Source organism: Zeus faber (genome assembly GCF_960531495.2).
Source record: "Zeus faber genome assembly, chromosome: 2".
Lineage (NCBI taxonomy): Eukaryota > Metazoa > Chordata > Actinopteri > Zeiformes > Zeidae > Zeus > Zeus faber.
Genome location: NC_137189.1, coordinates 30628852 through 30653587, shown reverse-complemented (window position 1 = coordinate 30653587; position 24736 = coordinate 30628852). Strand labels below are relative to the sequence as shown.

Genomic DNA, 24736 nt, shown 5'->3' with positions numbered 1-24736 from the left:
ACCCAAATCCCAACATCTAAACCGATAGAATTCAAGTAAATCTAAGGCGTGGATTTACTTTCAAAAACACAATTTTTATTAGAATCATAATGACTTTATTTCTCCAGGTGCATTTACAGATACGACGACTATGTCGTGAGGATTGGTGCTTGTCTACTGATGATTAGCATAAAAAAAGCCAGTCTGAGAAAACATAGAATAAAATAAAAAGTTTAAAATAGCCGAAAAAACGAAAACAAGAATAGTCAAATATATAAAATATACACAATATAATGTGATCCTATGTACAGACAGGTTATTGATATAAATATAAATACCAATATAAATTATAAATAATCATATTTATTAACTAGGTCGTACAGTGTAAGGACATTTTATATATATATTATATCTATTATATCTATATTGTATCACTAGCATATATATATATATATATATATATATATATATATATATATATGCTAGTGATATAATATAGATAGACTATATATTGTCTGGGATTTTAGGTTATTGTAATGTATAGTTAAATAATTAAGTAAGTGATCTGAACATTACTAAGGATTGTTTCTCTAAAATTTCTTGTATGTAGATATTTTTATGAAAGCACCAATACCCAAAACATCCTCAAATTATCAATATTAAGATATTCGTCAAAGCCGCCCAATGATCTCTCAGTGATTAAAAAAACCCAAAATCTTCATTGACGTCAGTGGTATTAATCCTTGGAATCTAAAAAGGTTTTGTCAGGTTGAGATTTAAACTCCCCCGAGTGTGATGTTATTGTGACCTCATTGTGTGTGTGTGTGTGTGTGTGTGTGTGTGTGTGTGTGTGTGTGTGTGTGTGTGTGTGTGTGTGTGTTTTTTTGTGTGTGTGCGCGTGTGCGGCAGCCCCAGGACATCCCGGACGGGCACCGCGCGCCGCCGCCCGTCCCCCCGCAGCGCAGCAGCAGCACACGCAGCATCGACACACAGACGCCATCGGGGGGCGGCCTCAGCAGTAACCATAGCAACTGCAGCAGCCGCCCCGACTCCATCTCGCCGTCCTACCTCACCATCCTCAATGACATGGGCGGCGGCGGCAGCCCATACGAGGACAAAGGTGAGCAGGGATGTAAACGCACAGATAATCATTGGATTCTATAGGGAGTAGGATTATAGGTGATGTTCACTATTTCTGTTATATCCTTGTTTATGGTTTATTTTCTATTCAGAGGTTTATTGCCAATAGCAGTTTCTTATTTTATCGTGCCTTTCATAACGTGCTGTTGTAATACCCTGATTTGGCCCCAATGATAAATAAATGTATATATTCAAGAAAATACTCAAACTATGCAGAAGTGCATTGTTTGCCAAAATCACAGAAATGTCCTCTTAATTTGTAGACAAAAATGACACTGATTAAACAGATATAACATTTTACTTGTACAGCGTTTTTCCCAGTGCTCAAAGACACTTTACATTAAAATAACACAAAAAAAAACAAAAACATATGCAGACCTGCCAACCTGCGCGCATTTTGTGTACCAACCACGCAATTCTTAGTCAAAATACGCAGGTTCGAAATGCCAGCTGAAACTACGCAAAAAAATAATTTTTATGTATAAAAAGATTATAATTTAATGACGGAAATCAATCAACAACACCGTACATTTATCGGGTATTCAAACTACACCCGTCGGATTGGACCAGATGCTACGACCTGTGGTTCTGTAAACCCTCCCTCTCCTCTCACTCAGCATTTGCTGATACGCAGCGCTGAGCGCAGCGGTGCTTTATTATGCACCGACGCTGAATTGTGAGGTAAAATGGGAAGTAGAGGGAAGTTATAATAAAGGATAAAAAATGTGACCGTAGTGTTAACATAAAACGCGAGATGCACCGATCGATCGGCCGGTGAACGCAATTGGCTGGTTTTCCCCGGCCGATCAGTGTCAAATATATTTTCAGATTCTGTGCCGGTCAAATCTACAGCCCGACTACTGCTCTCATGTACTGTACTCGTATAAATGCTCCAATACTCAAACCCGATACCAAGGTAATATAAAGTAGTTGCAGAGTTGGCGCTCAAAAAAGAGAACGAAGGAAAGAAAATGTCGGCTGTTTAAGATTTAGAAGGTTTATTCGTCACATACATATACATACTTTCATACATATATGCAGTGAAATGTCAATGCAACACACCGAGTGATTACACACAATATGTCCTAGACTGAACACAGTAGCTACCTTAGAATTTCTACTTGGACTAACTTGACTAGTAAGTCGAATACTATGGAATAAAATAAAATATATAGAATAAAATGAAAATAAGAACTCAAGGGCAATGCAGGGTGGGGGTACAAAATAGATAAAGGGAATATGCTTATGGGATAGACTCATGTATATGGGATAGACTCATGTATATGGGATAGACTCATGTATATGGGATAGGCTATTTATGTAAATACAGATATGTGCATTAAAGTGGCATGTGAATAAAGTGAGGTAACGTTTGTGAGATATACAGCACAGTATACAACAGTACGGTAACACCGAACAACCCAGAACAGTGACACAGTATGCGGTACAGTATGCTACATACAGTACAGTAGGTAGTGGAGCCTAGTGCATGGCTCAGTGAGGACCCCTAGTGAGGTCAGCGTTGACAGTTCTAATGGTGTGCGGGAAAACTCCGTCTCAGTCTCTCTGTACTCGCTGTGTGACTGCGGAGGCGCTTGCCTGACCGTAGTAGCTGGAAGTCCGTTGTTGGGGTAGTGAGGATCCTTCATGATCCTGCAGGCTCTGCTACTACACCTCCTGGTGTGTAAGTCCTGCACAGAGGGGAGGGTAGTTCCAGTGCTACGTTCGGCTCAACGCGCCACTCTCTGCATGGCCCGCCTGTCCTGAGCAGTACAGTTCCCAAACGAGGCAGTGATGTTGCCTCTCAGGATGCTCTCCACTGCTCCAGAGTACAAGGACTTGAGGATCCTCATGGAGACCCGGAATTTCCTCAGATGCCTGAGGTGGTAAAGATGCTGCCTCGCCTTTCTCACCAGAGTGTCTGTGTGTAAAGTCCATGTTAATTCCTCAGTGATGTGGACTCCCAGGTACTTGAAGCTGCTCACCCTGTCAACAGAAGCCCCATTAATCACCAAGGGCGCGTGCGTCCTCGGTTGTAATCCCTTCCTAAAGTTCACAATCAGCTCCTTACTTTTGCTGACATTCGGGTGGAGGCTGTTGACCTGGCACCAGAGTGACAGTCAGTCGGCCACCTCCTCGCGGTAGGCCTTCTCATCGCCGTCGGTGATCTGGCCCACGACAACGGTGTCGTCAGCAAACTTGATGATGGTGTTGGAGCTGGACCTGGCCACACAGTCGTGAACACTGGGGCTAGCTGGTCAGCACAGGTCTTCAGTACTCGCCCAGATATGCCATCTGGGCCCGCAGCTTTCCTGGTGTTCACACGCATCGGAGCCCTCCTGACGTCATGCTCAGACACTGAGAGTGCGCGCTCAGCCCCAGCGGTGTAGCTCCAATTAGCCGGCGAGCGAGCGGTGTTGTTGCCAGACTCAAACCGCGCTTTAAAGGAGTTCAGTTCGTTGGCGAGGGAGGCGTCGACACCCGTGGCTGGGGAGGAGCTGCTGTTGTAGTTCGTAATAGTCCGCGGCCCCTGCCACAAGCGTCTGGTGTCCCATCAGTAGCTCCACAGTCTTTCTGTACATCCGATGAGCGTCCTTCACCGCCCTCCGCAGATTGTATGACGCTGCTTTGTAATTGTCCATATTTCCGGATACAAGATACAAATATGGACAATTACAAAGCGGCGTCATACAATCGTCATAGACCGTCGTACAGTCTGCTTAATCTGTTTGGAGGTACTTCAAGGTAAACAAAGAAGATTAGATCAATTATTTATCCTTCGCCTGACAATATTTTAACATTGTGCAGACTAAAAATAAGTAAGTAAATAACACTGTGCAGACTGCGTTTCTATGGCTGTCACAGCAGGGCTCCCCGCTCGGGAGGAAAAGTTTGACTTTTTTTGAGACTTGGTTCTTGACGAGTCACTCAGTAAAACCAGTCGTTGGATTTGTGTCACTTGGTTTAAGGCACAGTGAGGGAAGGGGAAGGGAACGAGAGTGAGAACAGTCGGCCATTTATTTTATTTGTTCATTGTTTTGTAATGATTGCAAATTATTTGCAAAGTACCATATAAATATAATATACATGTATATTTGCACTTAAAGTGAAATAGACTTTCATTTGAAGCTTGAACCGGACATTTCCATGTTAGTTATATGTTGGGTCCTACTAAAACTCAGTGAGAGTTCCAGGTTAAATTATAGTGAAACTAAGTGACAGTCCCATATTCTATTTTATTGGAACTCAGCGACATTTCCATGTTCTATTATTGTTCCATAGTAAATCATGAATAATAATAAACAGTGTCAAAATCAGCAATCTCACTATAGTAGTAACTGAAAATACCAGCGGTAGTGTGTATGTGCAGCTGTCCAATCACGTGAGTGTGATGAGATCATGCGATGTATTTGTCACCGACGTACGTCAAGCAGATTAACCCAATGAGACCAAATGATAAGAAAACGTGATTTCTCCGATCACGGATACAAGCTCAAAATGATCGGACGACATTGTCAAATATATTTAATGATCAATGTTTTATTATGAACATACAATCGCACGAAAATCTAGCAGAATCGGCAGGTCAGTCTTTTAAAAGATCGGAAATCAGAACCGGCCAAGAAAATTGCATCGGTGCATCTCTCGTTGGAAAACATGTTGGGTAACTTTACGAGATGATGCATTTCAAGGGCCATATCCTAATGATATGAATTAGTATACTGTATATAGGCTACGGCGTGAATAACCGATGGAGTCATTTAGCTGCAGTAAAAAAATATTTTCAAAATATTTTCCCAAGCTTGGCAGGTCTGAATATGCTTAGATTTGTAGCTAAAACAGCGTGTGATTATTAAATTGATATGAGTACATTCGGGATGAGATTAATATGTGCATGCGCAAAGCTAATACACAGGAAAAAAACGTATTATTATTATTGATGTTTTGTGTTTTTTTTTTTTTTTTTTTTTTGCAGAGCTAGGGCCGTGCTCCCCGCTGCCCAAATACGCCGCCTCCCCGCGGCCAAACAACAGTTACATGTTCAAGCGGGAGCCGCCGGAGGGCTGCGAGAAGGTCAAGGTGTTTGAGGAGTCCATGTGCGTAGGCAAACCCCCAAATTCACTCACCCGTTTAAGACCCCCCCCCCCCCCCCCCCCGCCATGAAAACCGAGCGTTTTGCCGCTCGGCTGCAGCGTCTCACTGTGCTAGAATCTACTTTTCGGGAACAGGAAGCTCACAACAGTCGGTCTTCATAATTAATATACACAAAAATGGTGAAACTGTGCAACTGATCAGGTTTTTTTCAGGGTTTAATCGACTCGTTTGCACTTCAAAAATCCGCCTCTGTGCGAAGGTAAGAGACTAGAAACGGGAAGTTGTAGCGCTTCCTACCGGCAACCCGCTGCGGTCAACGTCGCAGTCTGGATGTTAAAGCAGTTGAAATAAAATGTGATATAAACGTTATCCAAAACATGTTACGAAGACGCCGGGACTGTTGAGTTTCCCGTTTTTCTCCCGAAAAAGGAGGTGTGATTTTGACGTCTCGGTCATTCGCCCCCCGCGGAGCGCGTCCAGGCGCAGCTGCTAATGAACAGTCATCAAAATGTGGGTTTCCATCATTTATAAGACCTGGGTTGAGAAGCGGAGAACACCGTCGGTTGATGTGCATATGTGTTTGTGTGTGCAGGCCCAAGCCCCTGGAGGAGATCCCTCCCTTCCTGTGTCCCGACCGCAACAAGGTCAACTTCATCCCCAACAGCGGCTCGGCCTTCTGCCTGGTCAGCATCCTCAAGCCCCTGCTGCCGGCCCCCGAGCTCAGCTTCCGCTCCGGGGTGGGGCTGCGCAGCCTGTCTCCCTCCCTGGTGCCTCTAGGGGGCCTGCGGAGCCTCTCCCCAGCCCTGAGCCTGGCCCGGGGCTCCGCCTCCACCCAGCCCTGCCTGGTGGAGGAGCCCGAGAGCTTCTGAAACCCCCGCCCCGCCGACCGCAGACAAGAGCGAGAGACGGCGAGCCACCGCAAGCCAGATACGAAGAAGAAGAGAAATAATTTAAAAATTAATAATAATAATAATAATAATAATAATAAAAAGCCCGGAGACAAAGAACCTTCAGCTACGTTAAAAGAGTCAAATAAATAAATGCCTTCAGCATGCTCGCCACGCTCGCTCTCGCTCTCTGATGTCATTCTCTCGGTGGAAGGCTCTTCCCGCTGCCTCGCCTCCTCCTCAGAAGACTCTGCGAGCGGGTTTTTAACGGTCGCATTTCATCGCTTTTCTCTACCTTCAGCGCGGGTTTTAACACTCCTGTTTTGTTTCTTCTCGGGGTCAAGGGGTTTAAAAAAAAAAGGGGGGGGGGGGGCTGGACTGTTTCAGTTGATCGTACAATACCATGGCGCCTTTCCACGGACACATCTCTATCTCTAACTTGTTTCTCTTAATATCTAATATTGCCTTCCATAGAAAAAAAAGGAAAATAAAATAAAAAGTGGCGTGCGCTGGTTTCCCTGGCGACCAAGTGATACAAGACCAAGTGAGCGAATTTTGGTGCTGCCAGATGTTTATCGTAGCAAAACTTGAAGGTTTGCAGAAAAAGAAAAATGAAAAAAAAAAAAAAAAAGCAGAAGTAGAGAAGACATGTGCCTGATATATTGTGTTTTTTCCCCCCAATGCTCAGTTTCCCCGCGACAGACGTTAAAGGAAAATGGTGTCTTTTGTTTTTTTTGTTTTTTTTAAATCATTGGGAGTAAAAAAATATATATATATATATGGATCCGGTGTTGGGGGAACAGCTTCGGCTGCGGTGCGTACGTGGTGCAACGGGGCAACCGCAACCACATGTGTCGCCGCTGGAGCGATTCTCTAAACACCCGCATCCATCGAAGAGATTCTGGCGCCAACGATGTCTCGGGTCGACTCCCAATGAGCGGGGGAAAAAAACCCAAAAAACAAACAAGCTTGAGGTCGAAAACGAAAGTATCCAGCGTTTACCACCTGCGGCCCTAGTCCGTCTGTAAATCGAATTATCTTGTAAAATGTGGGTAACCGCCTCCATTAGGGCCGGGTAGAACTTAGAGGTATTGATGGAGACACACTGGCTTAAGTAATGCTCCCGAAAACATTCGATTTTCTCTCTAACTGAACGTAAGGACTTGAATTTAAAACTCGCCGTTGTGCAGGACGGACATTTATTCGGCTGTACTCACCGTATCCTTGGCAAAATTAGATTATGAACGAAGTACTTTGGCCTTGAACGAGCCCTGAGTTGCGGTGAGCACTTTAAAAAGCCTCTTTTAAAGCGCTCGTCAGTAGCATCACTATGGCTGACGTCTCCAAGCGTGTTCCCCCTGTGTCCGCTCACCCTCTTCCTCAACGCTTCTGCCTTTTCTCCTTCATGTCTCTCTCTCTCTCTCTCTTTCTCTCTCGTTGTTAAGTGTGTGTGTGTGTGTGTGTGTGTGTCGGGCGGCGGCAGGTTCTTCCGGTGTGGAGGGGGGCGCAGACACGGACCTGGAGGTTGCGCCGCAACCGCTCGCGCTCTGGCCTCTCTCTCTGACGCAAACCGCGGGGCTGTCTGCGGGCCCCGAAAAAAGCATCTCGAATTCAAATGAAGTCATTAAGTCATTAAATAGTCCTCAGTTTGAATTTCATGAGGTCTTCATTTCAAGGGAAATATTTTGTCGAAATTTGTCAAGTTCATCAATTTGGACGTTTTAAAACTCTGAACTTACCACTGACCCCTAATGCTTACCTGTCTCAAATCTGACATTTATTTCAGTCCCTAACCACTTCCCTCGCTATCTGACTTATTTGAAAGGAAACTGTTCTAATAAACTTTCATAGAATCGTTTAGTTCATATTTCCAAACATACAGCACATATGGTATATAGGTGATTCGTTAAAAAAGAAAATCTGGTCTTAAAATCTTCCCTCAGAAAGGACCTGCAGACGCCCCGATCGGGATCATTCGGATGCTTTGGCTTGTCTTAAATTCCCGAAACCAGTTTCTTTTCCTTTTTTGTTTCCTGGCCGTTACTTGCGTTGGGCCTTTCGCACAAATTCCACCCGTCTGGCTCGGGAGAAAGGGGTTCAGACGTACGCTGTGATTTGACAAAGATCGGGTCGAGGAAAGTAAAACCCACCGCCGACCGCTGGGGGGGGGGGGGGGGGGGGGGGATTTGTGCGGAAACGCCCGACGGCTCATTCGCTCCGATGCTTCCAGAGCGGATCCTCGGTTGCGGTGCATTTTAATTTTTTTTATTTTATTTTTTAAGGTTTCGACGGAAAGGTCTCTGCGCTCGGTCCTGCGCCGCGCTGTAAAATGTGTCATTATTACTTGACTGTGCCTGCTCCAGTGGAACAGGAGTGTACTGGATCTGTAAATATAGAGGCACGCGTGTGTGTTGAGATCACTGGTGGACAGAGATGTACTCGAAAGTCAAAAAACACACACAAACTGTACCATATGTCACCCTGCTGCGGGTGCTGTGAATTAACTAGGTGCCGTTGTTGTGAAGGACGATGATTGCGGTTTATGTCACATCGGGAAGGAGGTGTAATTAGGTATTTGGAGGATTTTTAACCCGATAGAAAAAACAGACTTTGGTCCATCTCAGGTCATAATCATATCTCTATTGTACTGCAGACATATGTGTAGCTCCTCCTGAGGAAGGGAAGTAGGGATGTGACCTGAATTAGGCCAATTTTGGTTGACTAAATTAAAGTTCGGTTTCAAATTGTGATGTTGGGTTATTTAACGCAGTATATTTATAAGTATAAAAACAAACACTTTTATTTTTTAATATTGGCCAAGTATCACCCATTTTTCTTTCCAAAGTGAACATGGAACATTTCAGGAAGAGAAACCCACTTGACATCCTGTTTGGAACATATGACGCGAGACGTACTGGATTGCTTGTACAGTTTATTGGAAATTGAACTGCCACGTTTTCATCCTTTTGACATCAAATCCCTCAAGTTAAATAAAAAGGCATAGTTGAATAGATAAAGCATTTGTGATTGGTTTGAGAAATACATTCACCCTCCACCTCCAGCATTGAAATCAGTTAAGTCTTTTGCATTCATCATGTGACGTTAATTCACAGCATTTCACTCATTCTCAAAATAACAAAAATGTTACTGAATCACAGCAAAATATATAGAACAATATAGGCAATGAAGAGGGGTGTATACCCCCTGAAAGAGTAATCTAGTTTGTATAAAATACCATCGTTATTCATATTTTCCGTCTCATCTCTGGTTATGGATTTCCTAAACACCGTCTAGACTCTGATACTGTGATCTGATTCCCCAAATATCTTCCGCTTGCCACCGCTAAGCAGCAGAACCAAGCTGAGGTCACTTTGGCCCCGACTATACATTACTTACAGTATGTTCTTAATTCTGTTGCGTCAGGTAAGTTGCCATGGAATTCAGAATATTCTTATCCAAACTAGTAGTTCATGTATTCTTTACATATTGACCTATTGCAGATTCTAATTCTGAAAATGCAAGTGGAGAACCACATGCCTCCCTCGTAGAAATACATTATTCCCCCTCCAATCTCTACATTATTTTTTATCCTAACTAAAACAGAAATTAGAATAAAATTGTATTTAGTGAATCTATAACGAAGATATTGTACTTTCAGAAGCGCAGGTAGGTGAAATACAGAACGCGATGAGGACGTTCAACATATTTTAAACAAATGTGTAGCAGCTAAAACGTTTGTTTTTGTTTTTTTGTTTCTTTTTTACATTCAGATTTCTCAGTTGAAGCAAACAGCTGGAAATCTTTGTTTACAAGGATAGGTTTGCTGTTTTATTAAAAATGTTGGTTTCCCATCATTTAGAACTGTTCCGAGCACAGCCTCACTGAACGCTTTACTATTGAGAAACTTACCACTCTGCTGCAGCGTCTCGCTGGGCTTCAATGCAGTCCAATGGGGCAAACTATTCAGCCTTAAATCTAAGTCTTAAATCTCTTCGTCTGCTTCAAATCTCCCTTTCGGAAACGGGAAACTCACGTGTCAGTGTGTTTCTTTAACATGTTTTCAATAACACTAATATAACATAATTTAAAACGACTTCTTCTAATGGCCACGGTACATCCGGAGCCTAATGTTGGCTACAGCAGGTTGTCAGTAAGAAGTGACGCAACTTCCTGTTTCTAACATTGGCACAGATGAAGGCAAAAGAGTCAATAAAACCCTGAAAATCTGATAAAAACGGACGGTTTGCGACCACCTTTGCTTTGGTATAAACACGTATTAGGCTTCATTTGCCCCATTGGACTGCATTTAAGCATCGTGAGAATCTGCAGCAGAGTGGTAAGTTAATCGTAAAGCATTCATTGAGGTTATGAACTATGAACAGTTATAAATCATGGGAACCAACATTTTTTATAAAGGGCTGGGTTGAAAAAAAGCTAGTAAAGAGTGACCCGGTAAGCGGTCTTAGCATATCATTTCTGTACACCCATAAATGTTTTAGCTAAATTCTCGATCTATACAAACGCATAGTAACACAGTTCTCCAGTGTCAAGACATTACTCGTCATAATACAGTGTTGTGAAGATGATCTATTTGTACGTTATGAAATATAAACACTGCACTTGAAGCCTCACAAAAAAAAAACAACCCAAAAAACAGACATTAAGCGTTCTTAGGAGTGCAGCTCACCGGCGAGAGACAACTTTGCAAACAGTGATGTAGTTACACCCAAAATAAGTTAAAATGAAAACACTGTTCAGTTGTTACAGGAGTACTGATTCTACAACGCACACTTAAAAGCATTTGGAAAAAGCTGTTTCTTTGTCCCAAATTCCCCGTTCTGCTCCCATTTAGATGAACTAAAAGAAAGAAAAGATGGAGCTGCATCCTTTACTGTTTCCCTTTTTCTTACATACGTCAATGGAAGGTAGCACTGAAGCCGTCCCCCTCCTAAAAAAGGACCATACTGATCAAACTGAGCATTTTGACATTTTACATTGCCCCTGACCATTTTCCTAAGGATAGCTCACATTTTCTTAATTTAATATTATTTATATTTTCAGGTTTCTGAAAAAATTGTATTGATTTAGTGAGAAACCTACCTTAAAATGATTTCTTGGTCCCGTTGACAACTACGTTTTTTTTCTTGTAATTGTTAATGCCATTTGGAAACGGCAGAAGCACCATGGCTTCAACATGACCAAAATCAAGAAACGTTGACAAAAATATGGTTTGGGAGCAGGGTATCATTTAAAAGGCAGGTTTCCCACCATATACAAACGTCTAAACTTTCCAAAACCTGAAAAGAAAAACAAAAGATCTAGAAATGTGAGCTATGATCAGGACAATGGCAAGGGATGATTTCAACAGGATAAAATGCTGTTTGACACCAGCACGGTCCTTTGAAACCAAACGACGATGCATTTAGGATATTGCCACGGAGGCCGGTGAATTAGTAAACCAGGATTTAGAATGTACAGTAGATAAAGACTATTCAAATGAAGGCATTTTAAGCGTTTAGCACCCCAGGTCCCTCACAAAGTTTACAGAGAACTACACTGCAAACACACTCTCAAACGTGGGTAAAAACACAACGCACACCAGAAGCAACAACAACTGGTAATTACACGGGTGTTAACAGTCATATTGTGCTCAAGTGCAAAAATTAGTGTGGGAGTCAGCACTTGTAGCTACGTTAGTGTTGATGTTCGGATATGTATATATTGACTTAACTTGTGTATTTGTTTGACACACTAACAACATCTTGGACTCAGGCGTTGAGCAGCTCGTCCTCGGAGCGTCCGATGGCGTCGGGGTTGGAGAGAGGGTCCAGGTCAGCGAACAGGTTGAACCAGGCCGACATGTCCCTGGATCCGCCCGGAGGAGCTGCAAACACACACTGTCAGCATCGCTACGCAAACGCCTCTTAACCCTAGAATGTATAGGATGGGTCAAAGAAAAACAGAACAAAAAAAACAAAACAAAACCAAACCTGGATAATGGTTTTCTTGCGCTATTTTCCCCTACACTAAAAATTCTAATCATCGAAAATTCCAGAAGTTCCTTAATGAAAGTGTTTTTGACGATCAATTTCTTAATTGCTTTAATTAAATAATATGCACAGCCTTGTAAGAATTTCATTATTATTATAACAACAACCATTTGATTACCTTTGTAAAGCACTTTTAGAGTTCATTTCCAAAATTCCATTTAAAAGGTGCTGTACAAGTAAGTTATTATACTATTAACATAAATATTAAGAAGTGAATAATGACACTGAGTTAGAGCTCGTACCATTGGCCGTCGAGATGGGAGCCGCCTGAGCGGGGTGGGCATGGCCAGACGGAGGTGGGGGCTGCAGGGGTGGGGCTTGGAACATGGGCGGGGTGGACCAGCCTGGTGGGGGAGGAGCTAACATTCAAAATGCAGCAGCCACTAAGGAGTTTGCTGGATTGGTCTTACACCTGAGCTACACAAGATTTGAAAGACGCCACAATCCATGTAACTGGGATTCTAACATGATGTCCACGGTTGTTGAATTACAAAAAAGAGTTTAATTATAAAAGTGGGTAATCCCTAATATTTTGTTGAAAAAAAAAAAAAAAAATCCCCTATTTTACACTTTAAGAAACAGATCATGTATTTGCGTTATGCATGTGCTCCTCAATGCAATGCAAAAGGCACACGCAAGACGTGAAAAGCAGCCTCAGCAAGTTTGATGCAATTTAAATGGATAACATAAAAAAAGAAAACGGTCTTCTTTCAGTTGTCAGTTTGCGGGACTGAGTCCAGTAAATTCCTCCAATTTTATCTCCTTTTGAGAGCCCTTTGTCATCAATAAAATCTGAGATGTAAAAAAAAGGCGTCCAAGGCCACTGTGTAGGCCGTAGAATTGAATAACTAAACGCTACTCCCTCAGCCCTCCAACCAGCAGGGGGCAGCGTAACCCACCTGCAGCGCTCAGACTGTGATCCAGCAGCTGGGAGGGCAGGAAGCCCGTGGGGCTGGGGGGGTGCGAGGACGGGCCGGCCGCAGGGGCCGGGGCCCCAGCGGTGTCTGGCCCGGGGCCCGCGGCGGGGCTGGGGGCGTCGAACAGCCCGAAGGCGTCCTGCCACTCCCTGCTGAAGTCGTCCGCCGCCCCGGGACCCGGGCTCAGCAGGTCTTTGAGAAAGGCCATGTCGCCACGCTGCCGCTCCTCCTCCTCCTCCTGCTGCCGACACAGAAGGTCGCCGGCTGAGAGAGACAGAAATGAGGGAGGGAGGGAGGGAAGGAGGGAAGGGGAAAAAGTGGTGATGCACACTTTAAGCCCAATCTGTTCGTCCGATAATCATCAACTCGCCATCACAGATCTCCTTTTGGTATTTTGGAGCAAGAACAGTCGAGGCGCCTTTTCCGCAGCCGGCCAACTGTTACTTTTTGTGCGGTGGAAAAGCACCATAAGGCTGAGATCCCCGCGTTGTGCCCGATCTCAATCCAAACTGAGACCGGGAAAAAATAAATAAAAGCTTAACCCAGATCTATGAAAGTGAAGAGAAGGAGGGACTCGGTGGAAGAGCCTTTAATGAAGGAGTTGGCCCAGAAGAGTGACCGGAAGTTGTGAAATAAGAAGCAGCACGCGCCTCAAGGACGCCCACAACCCAAACAGCAGACTGACTGAAGCCCGACTCAAATAGCTGAAGTAGCAGAGCTATATCCAAGGAAAATAGTTAAGAAGGGACGGCAAAACCACGGCGGACCCGAAGAGCGGTGTTTTAATACCCGCCGGCAGTGGAGGGAGGCCGGACTGGAAGTCCCCAAAGTCCCAGGACTGATCTGGATCTGCAGCCTGAGGAAGAGGCCAGGGCTGGGGGAGGCTCATGGGGCCCTGGAGCTGAGGCTGCTGGGAGGGGCCGGGCCAGTCCTGGGACAGAGCGCTGTCTATGTGAACGAGTGCGTCGTCCGGGCCCGTGGTACTGAATGGCCGGCTCGGCTCAAAGAGGGCTGGGGAGGGAGGGGGGGGTAACAAGCGGTGATAGCATTTTGGCGCCATGGTCCTCGTATCTCATTGCACTAAAAGTGGTCATGTGTACAGTGAACAACTGGAAACCCACAGCCTCACGTCACGCTTTACTATTGAGAAACTTAGGAATCTGCCGCAGCATTAAAAGTTCTGTTAAAACATGTTTTGAATAACAGTAAAAATCACATCTCATTCAAAACTTTTTTTTTTTTTTTTTTTTGCAATTGCCACAGACACATCCAGAGTGTAAGGCTGGGTACAGTAGGAAGTGGCACAACATTCTGTTTCTAATGTTAAGGGCGGATGTAAAAACCTGATGAAGTACACTTTGCAACGCTTTCTTTCCTCAGTCTTGCGTAAAAACTGACTATAATGTAAATTTCCCGTCTTCAAATAGGAGATTTAACTTTTTTTGACCCATTAGATTGCATTTAATTGAAGTGAAAAGCTGCAGCAGAGTAGCAGGTTTCTCAATAGATTCCTTTTCACCACACAGGGAGGTTGTCCTACGAACAGTTAGAAATGATGGGACGAGTTGAATAATAGAGAACCTCTCCTTTAACTTCTAGGAGAGTACACGAGTTATGACAAATAAAACCGCACACACGCACACACACACACACACACACACACACACACACACACACACACACACACACACACACACACACACACACACACACACACACACACACACGCACACCCACCACTAAAACCGTCCAGCAGAGGGCTCTCATTGGGTTGGCTGATTCTGTCCCCAAAGTGAGCTGGAGCTGTGGAGGCAACCACAGCGAACAAAAGAACCAAAAGATATATATAATATGCGTATCTTACACGCGTCCGGGCCCAAATTTGCGGAAAGTCTATTACAATATGACAAAAAGGCTTGAACATTTTGTTCGCAGATCTTGTTTATCTAATCAGCCGAAACTAAATCAGTTTACAGAGTATTAACACCGTACTTGGTATAATACACACTGTATTTGGATACAGCCTTTCTACTCTACAATCACACGTAATAAAGTGTCATTTCACTTGCAAAAAGTTGGGGGGGGGGGCAACAGAACAACAAGAAGCTCTCATCCCGGTGCCCTGTTTGTCACAGAGACTTGTCGTTCACAGTGTGTGCCTCCAGGGGGCAGTACGTACCGGGTGCAGAGGGCCCTTCATCGCCCAGCGACACCAGGCTAAGGAGCAATGGAGAGACAATGACAGAATTATGACTTTATTCTCAGGATCCTGGCGTCAAACTCAAAATTCTTATTCACGTGTTCGATTATATGCGTTTTTTTTGTTTTGTTTTGTTTTTAACCCCGTGGCCCTAATCGTTCTGCACAAGACAGATGTTACTGAACAATATCATTTATTAACTCTGTTGCTTTGTGTGAGTGTGTGTCCTGACCTGTCAGCGTTGCCTTGCAGAACCTCCTCCTCCTTGTCGTGCTGTTCCTGCATCTCTGCCATCTGCTCCAGCGGGTCCCTGAGGTCCTGGGTGGCGTTGGGATAAACCGGTCACAACTTCGCGTTATACCAAAGTTGTTGTCAAAGCCTGATCTTTCCACTTGTTTTCGGGTCACAAACCCAGGCCAGGTAGGCAAACCTGGCAAACCTGCCTCTGGCCAGATTTAATTTAAGCCTCCGCTTAGACCTGGATTAGCTCTAATCTTCCTTCTGGAAGTCAGATGTGGTTTTTTTTCCCATGTTTAAACCATGACTGAGAAAAGCCATTTCAGTAAATCCAGATTAAAAGTGGGATTTAGTAAAAAAAAAAAAAAAATGTAGGCCCAATCTGAGTCTGCAAAACCGGCCAAGAATTAAAAAAGTATCTTATTAAAAAAACAACATTTTTATATAATATTATGTAAATGGTGCTTTTGGGACGGATTTGGGCGTGAGCCAGCCTCCTGGTGATAGGCGGTTGTGGTAATAGCTGGTAATAGTGGTTGACTGTACTGGCCGTCACACCTTGAGTGTGGTGAACTGGTAGGACACGTGTCCCTGAAAGGCCTCGTGGATCCCTGACATGTTGTGAGCCGTCTTCTCCCAGAACTGCAGCAGAGTGGTCTGGGGAGGAGGGAGGACGTGTTCGCCAACGGACCGAGAAAGGAAAGGAAACAACGAAGCAAAATGGTCAAGTGAGCAGAGCAAGAAAGACGGCGGCAGCCAAGGAAGCGTCGCCAACGGACCAACGGAGAAAGAGCAACTATGTTGAGCAACTGGGAAATAGCCTAGTCCTGCTCCCAGACGACATGTCCTCGTTAGTATAGTGGTCAGTATCCCCGCCTGTCACGCGGGAGACCGGGGTTCAATTCCCCGACGGGGAGGTACAATTTTTTTTTTTTTTTTTTTTGCAGCAATCAAGGGAAGTCTTATCTTATCTATGAAGTACATATAGTGCACCACCAAACCAACTCTTATCTCACCCTGTGGCACCCTGCCTGTGACGGATCACAATAAAAGGAAAACACTTTTGTCAACTGCATACACTGTTCTAATCAATGGTCATAAAATCCACATTACTAATACTTGTATGACCCCTTGTGTGTGAATATCTTATGAAAGCACCAGTCCCCCAAAACACCGTCAAACTACCGACAGATGCATTTGTCCAAGCCCCCGACCTGGTAGGTGCAGAGGGAGTGGGACAGCATGTTGCAGCGGCTCGCTCCCAGCATGTCCACCTTCTGACACACATCATTCTTCAGCTTCTCAAACTGGCCCTTGGTCCCTCTCACCTGGGCCTGGACCTACAGACAGACAGACAGACAGACAGTCTTTTTTTTGAGTATTCAACTAATTTATAAAATATGTGACCCACCGCAGACTTCAGGTACACTTGGTGTCTTTTGACTTTATTTTTTATTTTTTTGCATAATTTGAAAGTGAAGAATAAGAGCTTCAAAAGAAGGTGTCACTTGTGCAAATCAAGCAAATATTTTGAAATAGATGACTTGTTAATCACAAGGGTGTGGCAAACTGTGATTCTGAGATAATCGCCTTCAAAGTTTTCCCCCAGACTAAGCTTTATTCAGCCAGCTCCCAGAATGCAAATGGTTGGAGGACCAACACAGCCTGCCTTACTTGTCACATGGCCACTTGACACCCTGCTGAATGGGGCAATCTCTGAATTGTTCTTCTGTTTTGAGGGAACAACATCTTTTGTTCTTAAAAAGGCTTTTATTCAACAGTCAGAATATACATGTTTTATAAAAGTGGAATTATTTAGGAGTTTAAAAGTGCGGACAACACATAAAAATGTAGTCTATCAATAAAATATTACATTTCACTGCATATATGTATGGAAGTATGTATATGTATGTGACAAATAAAAATCTTGAATCTTGAATCTTGAAAATGAGTCTTTGTATATCAGCCTCGGTGTGTCATTAAATATATAAATGTGCGTATGCCAATTATCTTCAAAGTTGTTGGGAGTTATTATGTGGGCTAACCCCACCCTTACACCAGCTACACTCTGAGTGCCTGTTTGGGGCCTCTTTTTCACCCCTGACTGCTTTTGCAGGTAAACTTGAGCATTGCTATTTGTTCATTATCTGCATCACCAACGTCAACAGACTTCATCACGTCATCGACTTCTTCAGTTGTAACAACAACGGGCGTGGTGTTGGTCTCCTCCGCTCGTTCTTGAAAATATTGCGTTTCATCCACACATTCAGGTTGAAATCCGCTGTTTGAAATGTTCTTTGAAAGTCCGGAATAATGCCTGTATCAGTTTCAGCATCGCTGTCTGAGAACTTACTATCATCGCAAACCATTGATCGCCGTTGTTCAGCACTGCTCAGCGTCTCGGTAAGTGAACTGCGTTTCCCCATGTAATCTAACGGGAATATATAACTCCACGTTTAACATTTTTCTACCATTCATAAATCAAACTCGGTTTTGAAAATACATTGAGCGATAACGAAAAAAAAACCAGAAAGGCACACGAAATGTGTAAAAATCAAAATCAAAAACTTTCCTTCTAGAAAAGTTTTTTTTTCCCAACTTATTTGGTTGCTCCTGGTGATTTTAGAAATGCCCCACAGCACGGGTTTTGCTTCGGTCGGTCACATATGTGTTTAACAACACTGAGTATACCAGTAGATTACCTACAAGTGTTTTGTTTCAGTTAATTAGTAAGATATTAGCCCGCCTCCCCATGATCTGAGAGCGATTGCAAAGTTCCCAGGCCCAAAGACTGCACCCACCCCACCCACCCATCCTCTAAAAGTAGTCGAATCTGACGATAACACCATAAATCTATTATCCATAATTCTGGGGTTGGCAAATCCTCCCATTTTCTCCCTCCTGTGGCCACGTGCTGGCGTACCTTGCGGAACTTCTCCAGCTGCTTGTAGGTGTCGGGGTCCAGCTCCTGGGACACGTCCTTCATCCAGAGCAGTGCGCCGCGGTACTCGGTGCGACACTTCTCCATGCGTCCCACCGTCAGCAGCGTGTCGGCGATGGCGCGCCGCCGAAACGTCTCCACCTCCTGCTGCATCCGCTGCAGCGGCGGGCACATTGCCATCCTGGTGGAGGAGGAGCAGACGGTAGGGGGTGGCAGTGACTCGGGTGGGAATTGCCAGGGATCTCACGTACTATCGCGATACTTTGGGGCCGATACGAGATGTGCTTATGAGAACTGTCCCATATGCATGACGTAGATGAACGTCGTTGCTGATGCATCGCGTCATTGGTTGTCGTCTCTGTAGTTTTTAGTCAGGACTTCCTGGTCCTCATTTCGGCTCCGCCTTCCGCATGTTTCCATTGCAAACACAAACCGTGACTAACAACAAGCGGTTTTATTGATTGAATTTAATCGATTTTATTATTCTAGTACCAAAAACTGGAATTCATATTTGCAATTTATATAATAAAATATTTATACTTTGTGTTCATGTATCGATAAAATATCGCCACGCAAAATATTGTGAAACTATGCTGTACTGATCCCCCGGTAGTGATGGGAGAATCATGGACGATTTGCTTGACGTGAACAAATCTATGAAATGACTCAGCAGGAATCAATTTGGCAAAATAGTTCGACTGAAACTAAAAAAAAAAAAAAATTGTTTCAGGATTCAATTAATGTGGAAAAAGGATCAAGGCATTTGACATAATTCCGATCGAATGTGACTTATTTACGCTTTGCATTCCACCAAAATAAATCATTTAGACTTTTGAATGATTCTTGCTCAGAGCTGAACTGACTCTTCTGACTCCTTGTTCATTGTTCACAGGAAGTCCTCCCTCGCTCACCATGCTTTACACCAACTTAATTAAATTTACAAAGAGTCGGAAAATGTAACAAATCTTTTTAGTGAGTGACTCTTCAAGACCCGACGCTCCAAAAAAAAAGCACCAAAGCCTTCATCACTAGGGGGGAGTATTTACCCCTAAGACTACCAGTGCAGTCAAGATTCAAAATGGCGACCAAACACAAGGAAGCATGTTTTGGGTGAACACTCTGGAACTCCGTCATTTCCTCTTACCTCTGCTTGGCGGAGGTGCACAGTGCCTTGCTGGTGGCGTCCATCATGTTTCCGGCCCTGGTCCGGTCGCGTTCAGCCTGGAAGCGCAGGAAGAGGCCCAGCTCGTTTTCCTCCTGGGAAAGGTCTGGGAGAGGCAGATTATAGGAGAGGAAAACAAAAGTCAAGGCATTCAGGAACTCTGCGTTTAACACGCCACTCTGCAGTTATGTGTTTATGTGTGAAGTTAAGGTCAATGCCTGTATTTTTCTTTGTCCTATATATGGCCAAGCAGTGGGCAGTGTAGTGTGTTGGTGGGCTCTGTCACTCACGTGTGATCCTCTGCTGGTACTTCTCGATCACCTTCAGCAGCTCCGTGCACGTCAACTGGACAGAGCGGAAGAACTGTGTGGTGGGGGGGGGGGACGACACGGGAGCGCGCGCGTTACTTACACACAGTGGAACATCCTACCCCACCCCGGGCTACACAGAGGCTGATGAACATGTGGTGCTGCCAATTGCGTGAACAGAGACACTTAAAGCAAATCAATTTCACCTTTTTTTTTTTTACCTTAAAACAAACAGCTTCAAAATCATTATGATGGTACACTGACTTGGAGAATGGCACCACCTTTCATTCTCAATTACCCCACACGGCTCACCTGGAGCCGTGGGCTGAGTGCTCTCTGCAGCCCACGGCTCCAGGAAGTGGCGAGGTCCTTGCAAGGGGCGCTGTAACCTAGGTGTATATTGTATCCGCATTTGTAACATAAACTTATTTTAAAATCGCTGACAAGGTTCAAATTTGTCTGGTAAAATGAATTATTTTCGACACCAGAACGAGTTTTATGACAGTGGATTAAAAGAGTGAGTGTGTGTGTGCATGTTTTAAAGGCTTTTTAATTGCGACTGTAAAAATGGATGGGTGGGTGGACCTCCACTGATGGTGCATGAGTGAGTGAGTGAGTGAGTGAGTGAATACAATTCCCCAGTGCATGCTACTCGATTGAGATCACCTTTGCTAAAGCCAGGTTTGGGATATCAGCACGATGACAAGATGGCAATTATCAAATTCCAGCAATGGCCAACAGCTTCATCAACCTTTGCGGTTCCTCGATTTTGGGAGGGGATCGGCCATATTTCAGGTGTTCTCTATACCAATCTGTTGATTTCAATCATGAAGGTCGTCGGTGAGTAAATATTTAACGTAATTTCTTTTGTAATAAGGTAATTTCATGGATAGGAGTAGAGCGCTGCTGTACGACTGTACCGGCTGGGCCGAGGGAAACCAAACATCATAATGGATGGACGAGGGAGAGGTGGTATCAAGGTGCTTTAAGGTCCCACCTCCAGATATCAGAGCGTGACGGGGGAGAGACCGCTATTGAATGTCAGGACGTCAAAGACGCTTGTTACTTCAAGGCCGAGTGACGGAGGATGGAGTTTTAAGCCAGTGGAGTGTTGCTGAGGTAACGAGCCTTTTAAGCCCGTGGGAGAGGAGTCAGGCTATAAATGAATAATGGCATGTATTGAAATAACTGTCTGAAATGTGGGCGAACGGCTTCAAATGATTGCGAATACGGTGCCAACGCAAAATAAAACCTTGAAAAGGCAAAACACACATAAAAGGTCAAGGTCAAGATAAGAAGACCTTCTTCAGAACAGTGTATGCAGTTGACAAAAGTGTTTTCCTTGACTATTGGAACTAGTGTTTATTGTGATCCGTCACAGGCAGGGTGCCACAGGTTGAGATAAGAGTTGGTTTGGTAGTGCACTATATGTACTTTATAGATAAGATAAGACTTCCCTTGATTGCTGCAAAAAAGGAAAAAAAAAAAAAAAATTGTACCTCCCCGTCGGGGAATTGAACCCCGGTCTCCCGCGTGACAGGCGGGGATACTGACCACTATACTAACGAGGACATGTCTGTTGCACTTCACAACATGGAAGGCAACCTTTCGGTCTGCTCAGTCGTTCCTGTGGTGCTAGCGGCTAGCGGCTAGTGGCTAGCGGCTAGCCTAGCGCTCCTCCACGTAAACACTTTAATATTTTATCTCCATCTTAGCCGCGTTCTCCCACAACAACATTTATGTTTTATCTCATTTTACAGGGGAATGTGAACGTGGCCACTGCCGCTCTACGTTGTGTCGACCTCGCTCACAGGTTTCTTCTCTGTCTACATAGAATATCGACCAGGTAAATACAAACCGTCTGCTTATTTTAAACGCAAACCACAGTGAAACCTTAAAAAAAAAAAAAAAATTAAATCCACAGCTTTAGATGAGAGATGACTGATCCGCAGGAGAAAAAAAAAAAAAGAACCTCCCCGTCGGGGAATTGAACCCCGGTCTCCCGCGTGACAGGCGGGGATACTGACCACTATACTAACGAGGACCTGGTTGTGAGGCTGGGAAAGTTGAAAGACATTTTCTTTCTTTGGTTTTCTTTTTTCCTCTCCTCTCCACCGCGTGTGCTACAGCACAGCCTGTCCCCACTCGCCACCAGCAGGGCTCAGGACGAGGGACTCATTCCCCCTTACCCTTCTTCTTACAGCAGTCATTTTGGAATATCCAGAACTGGGTCCTTCCGCCTTGTTACTTGTTAGGCGTCAAAGTACTGACCCTCCTGGTCTTCTCTATTATTGCCCGTGTCACAATGAACGGTGTCAGATCTTTGGACAAATTGTAATATTAGATTTAATATGATAATATTAAATTTGATGATCTAGTAAGTGACAGGCGTTCCGGTTTGTTACTTGTATATATTTGACTTGTTTTAAAGCTCATCAAGTCCTTATCTATGGCCGTAGAAATTCCCTGCAATCAAAAATAGTCTCAAAATGTCAGAACTCCACCACCATATTTCACTGCTAACAAGAAAATGTGACCAGAAATAAGCAGAACGACTCGCAAAAAACAACTGGAACTGCACGTTCATGGTGTGAAACTCAAACTCCACGTGCTTTTAAAACATATATACATTTCAATGATGATCATTAGATATAGTAGCTTCCAGTTCGGTACTTATACATATCTGACTTGCTTTAAAGCTCATTCACTCCTCAGCTATGGCCATGGAAAATCCCTGCACCTGAAATACCCACAAAATGTCATAAATCCACCATTATATTTTGGTGCTTATAAAAGAAAGTAAGTAGGGGGGAAAAAAAGTAGCATGATTTGCAAAAATGCACAATTGCTCATACTTTGAAATTCAACTACACATGAGCTTTTGTTTATATTTTTAAATGGGATAAGCTGAAATGCATGCGGCTGAGATTCTTGCCTGAAGCGCGTCTCAATGGATCAGGAAGAACGCGCATTTCTTGCGAGCCCCTCTCCCCGTACCCCCACTCTACCTCCAGCTTGGCGTCCAGGTCGGCGTCCGACGCCACCACGTACTCGTCCTCCTTCTTGCCCGTGGCCTTGATCAGCACCTGCTTGGTCTTCCAGAACTTCTTCTGCATGCGCGCCATCACCGAGCTGTCCTCGCCCAGCAGAGCGCGCCCGCCGCTCCAGATGTCCCCCGCCAACCTGGACCGCGGGGAGGAGGCGTGATGTTGGCGGGCCTTTGACTCGCCGAGGGGGGCTCGGACGGAAGTGCGGGGACTCTCGTGCCTACTCGTTTTTACGCAAAAAAAAACCTCTCGTGCCTGCACCAAAAATCGTAGCCGAATTTCTCGGTCCCAAACACACTCTCCAGATCTTAAGAGAATCATGAGGAAATCTCTTGTCAGAAACGGACTCTTGAGAGAACATCTGGTTGGTGCGATATTTTCGTAAGTCTCCTTTCGTGTGTGCACTGCCGGGATGGGGGGGGGTCTTTAAGTATGTGATGCTGTCTATTGATAGTCATCTGGTGGATCCATGACAAAACTGATATATGCTATAATTTGATTTCTTATACCTTTCTTGACTCGCCTTGATTTTGCTGGTGTGAAGCCTGAATCTCCCGCGGGGATTAATAAAGTGTTATCTTATCCTACAACACGCTATTTATGTCGGCGTGTTGGAGGTCAGCGGGGTGTCTGCAGATATCAGGGGCTTTGTTACATTTAATACTTTAAGACCTCTTCAAGAGAGACCAACTTTTAAAGAATGTAGGACTGAGTTTCAGACAAGTAGCCGGTCGAGGGGGAGGCCTTAGGCGTGGAAATGTGCACTCAAACGTGGATAGATAAAAAAACGGATTAAACGATTATCTTGAAATGAAGTACTCTGATGAACGCGAAGGGCTAACGTTCACACAAATGAATTTTTTAAATAGCTGTCGATAACCTGGGTCACTACAAAAGGGCACTTAACTTGATAGCGCTCACCAGATAAGCTAAAATACTGACGGGGTTTTGTACATACCCGTCCATCCTTCTTCCGCAGCAAGTAGACGTCCCTCCTGCAAAATAACAAACAAAAAAGTTCGCAAAAGTCATTTCTTCAACAGCAGAAGCAGGTTTCATGGACATTTGGTCCGGACTGTCTACCTGCAGCTGTGGATGCAATTCACTGAATGTACAGCAGGTGTAAATGGTTGATCGGAGATCGGATGACAGCGGTTCCCCGTTAGCTGAATTGTAACCCCAAAAATTAGATTAAAAAACAAACAAAACAAAACAAAAAAAAACAAAAAAACAAAAAAAACCACCTTTTTGTTCCGCTTCATAAAACAGTTGAGAGCCTGGAGCAGGCGCCGGACGCTGCGCTGCAACAGCAGACACGGTGTCTGTGGCAGCCAGATGGCAGCTCCAACTCAATTAGAGGTTGTTCTACCGACAGAGAACGTGGAAAGCCAAACGCAACACAGTTGGGTCAGTCACACACTCGTCAACCTCGCAAGTAAAGCGAATTTTATATTTAAAAAATAAAAAGAAATAACTGAAAGTTAACGTCCAGGGGCGGCAGAGCGAACGAGCTGCGGGAGTGCGTCCGGAGGAGGCGTCGGAAAAAAAAAAAAAAAACATTCAAACATTAAAACCTTCAACTCACCGCGTCGACGCCTCTGAAATAATCCCTCTAAAAATGCGAATATGACTGCGTTTTTTTTTTTATTGTTGTTGTTGTTCTTTTTTTTTTTTACCTTGTTTTTAAACAGAGTAGAATTGTCGCTGGAGCATCTATTCGGGGGCAGGTTCTTGCTAGCCCGCTCTCCCAGCGGCCATCGCGCTCCACCGTCT

The 24736-nt window shown here is 44.3% G+C and overlaps 1 protein-coding gene across 3 annotated transcripts; it reads right to left on the bottom strand.

The window, feature by feature from the left end:
- Positions 1 to 9020: 9020 nt before the first annotated feature.
- ical1 (islet cell autoantigen 1-like) lies at positions 9021 to 24736 on the bottom strand. Of its 3 annotated transcripts, none has more exons than XM_079996886.1 (14): positions 24640 to 24736; positions 23922 to 23958; positions 22925 to 23099; positions 19899 to 19971; positions 19591 to 19714; positions 18429 to 18627; positions 16720 to 16845; positions 16064 to 16162; positions 15501 to 15586; positions 15248 to 15285; positions 14806 to 14871; positions 13051 to 13332; positions 12394 to 12495; positions 9021 to 11985 (listed from the first exon to the last, which is right to left on the bottom strand). In XM_079996886.1, exons 2-14 carry the CDS (start codon positions 23927 to 23929, stop codon positions 11870 to 11872), a joined length of 1494 nt encoding a protein of 497 aa, XP_079853012.1. In that variant the 5' UTR covers positions 23930 to 23958; positions 24640 to 24736; the 3' UTR covers positions 9021 to 11869. The 3 variants fall into 3 exon arrangements, with proteins under 3 accessions (XP_079853012.1, XP_079853013.1, XP_079853014.1); XM_079996887.1 differs by having other exon boundaries at positions 24549 to 24661; XM_079996888.1 differs by lacking the exon at positions 14806 to 14871.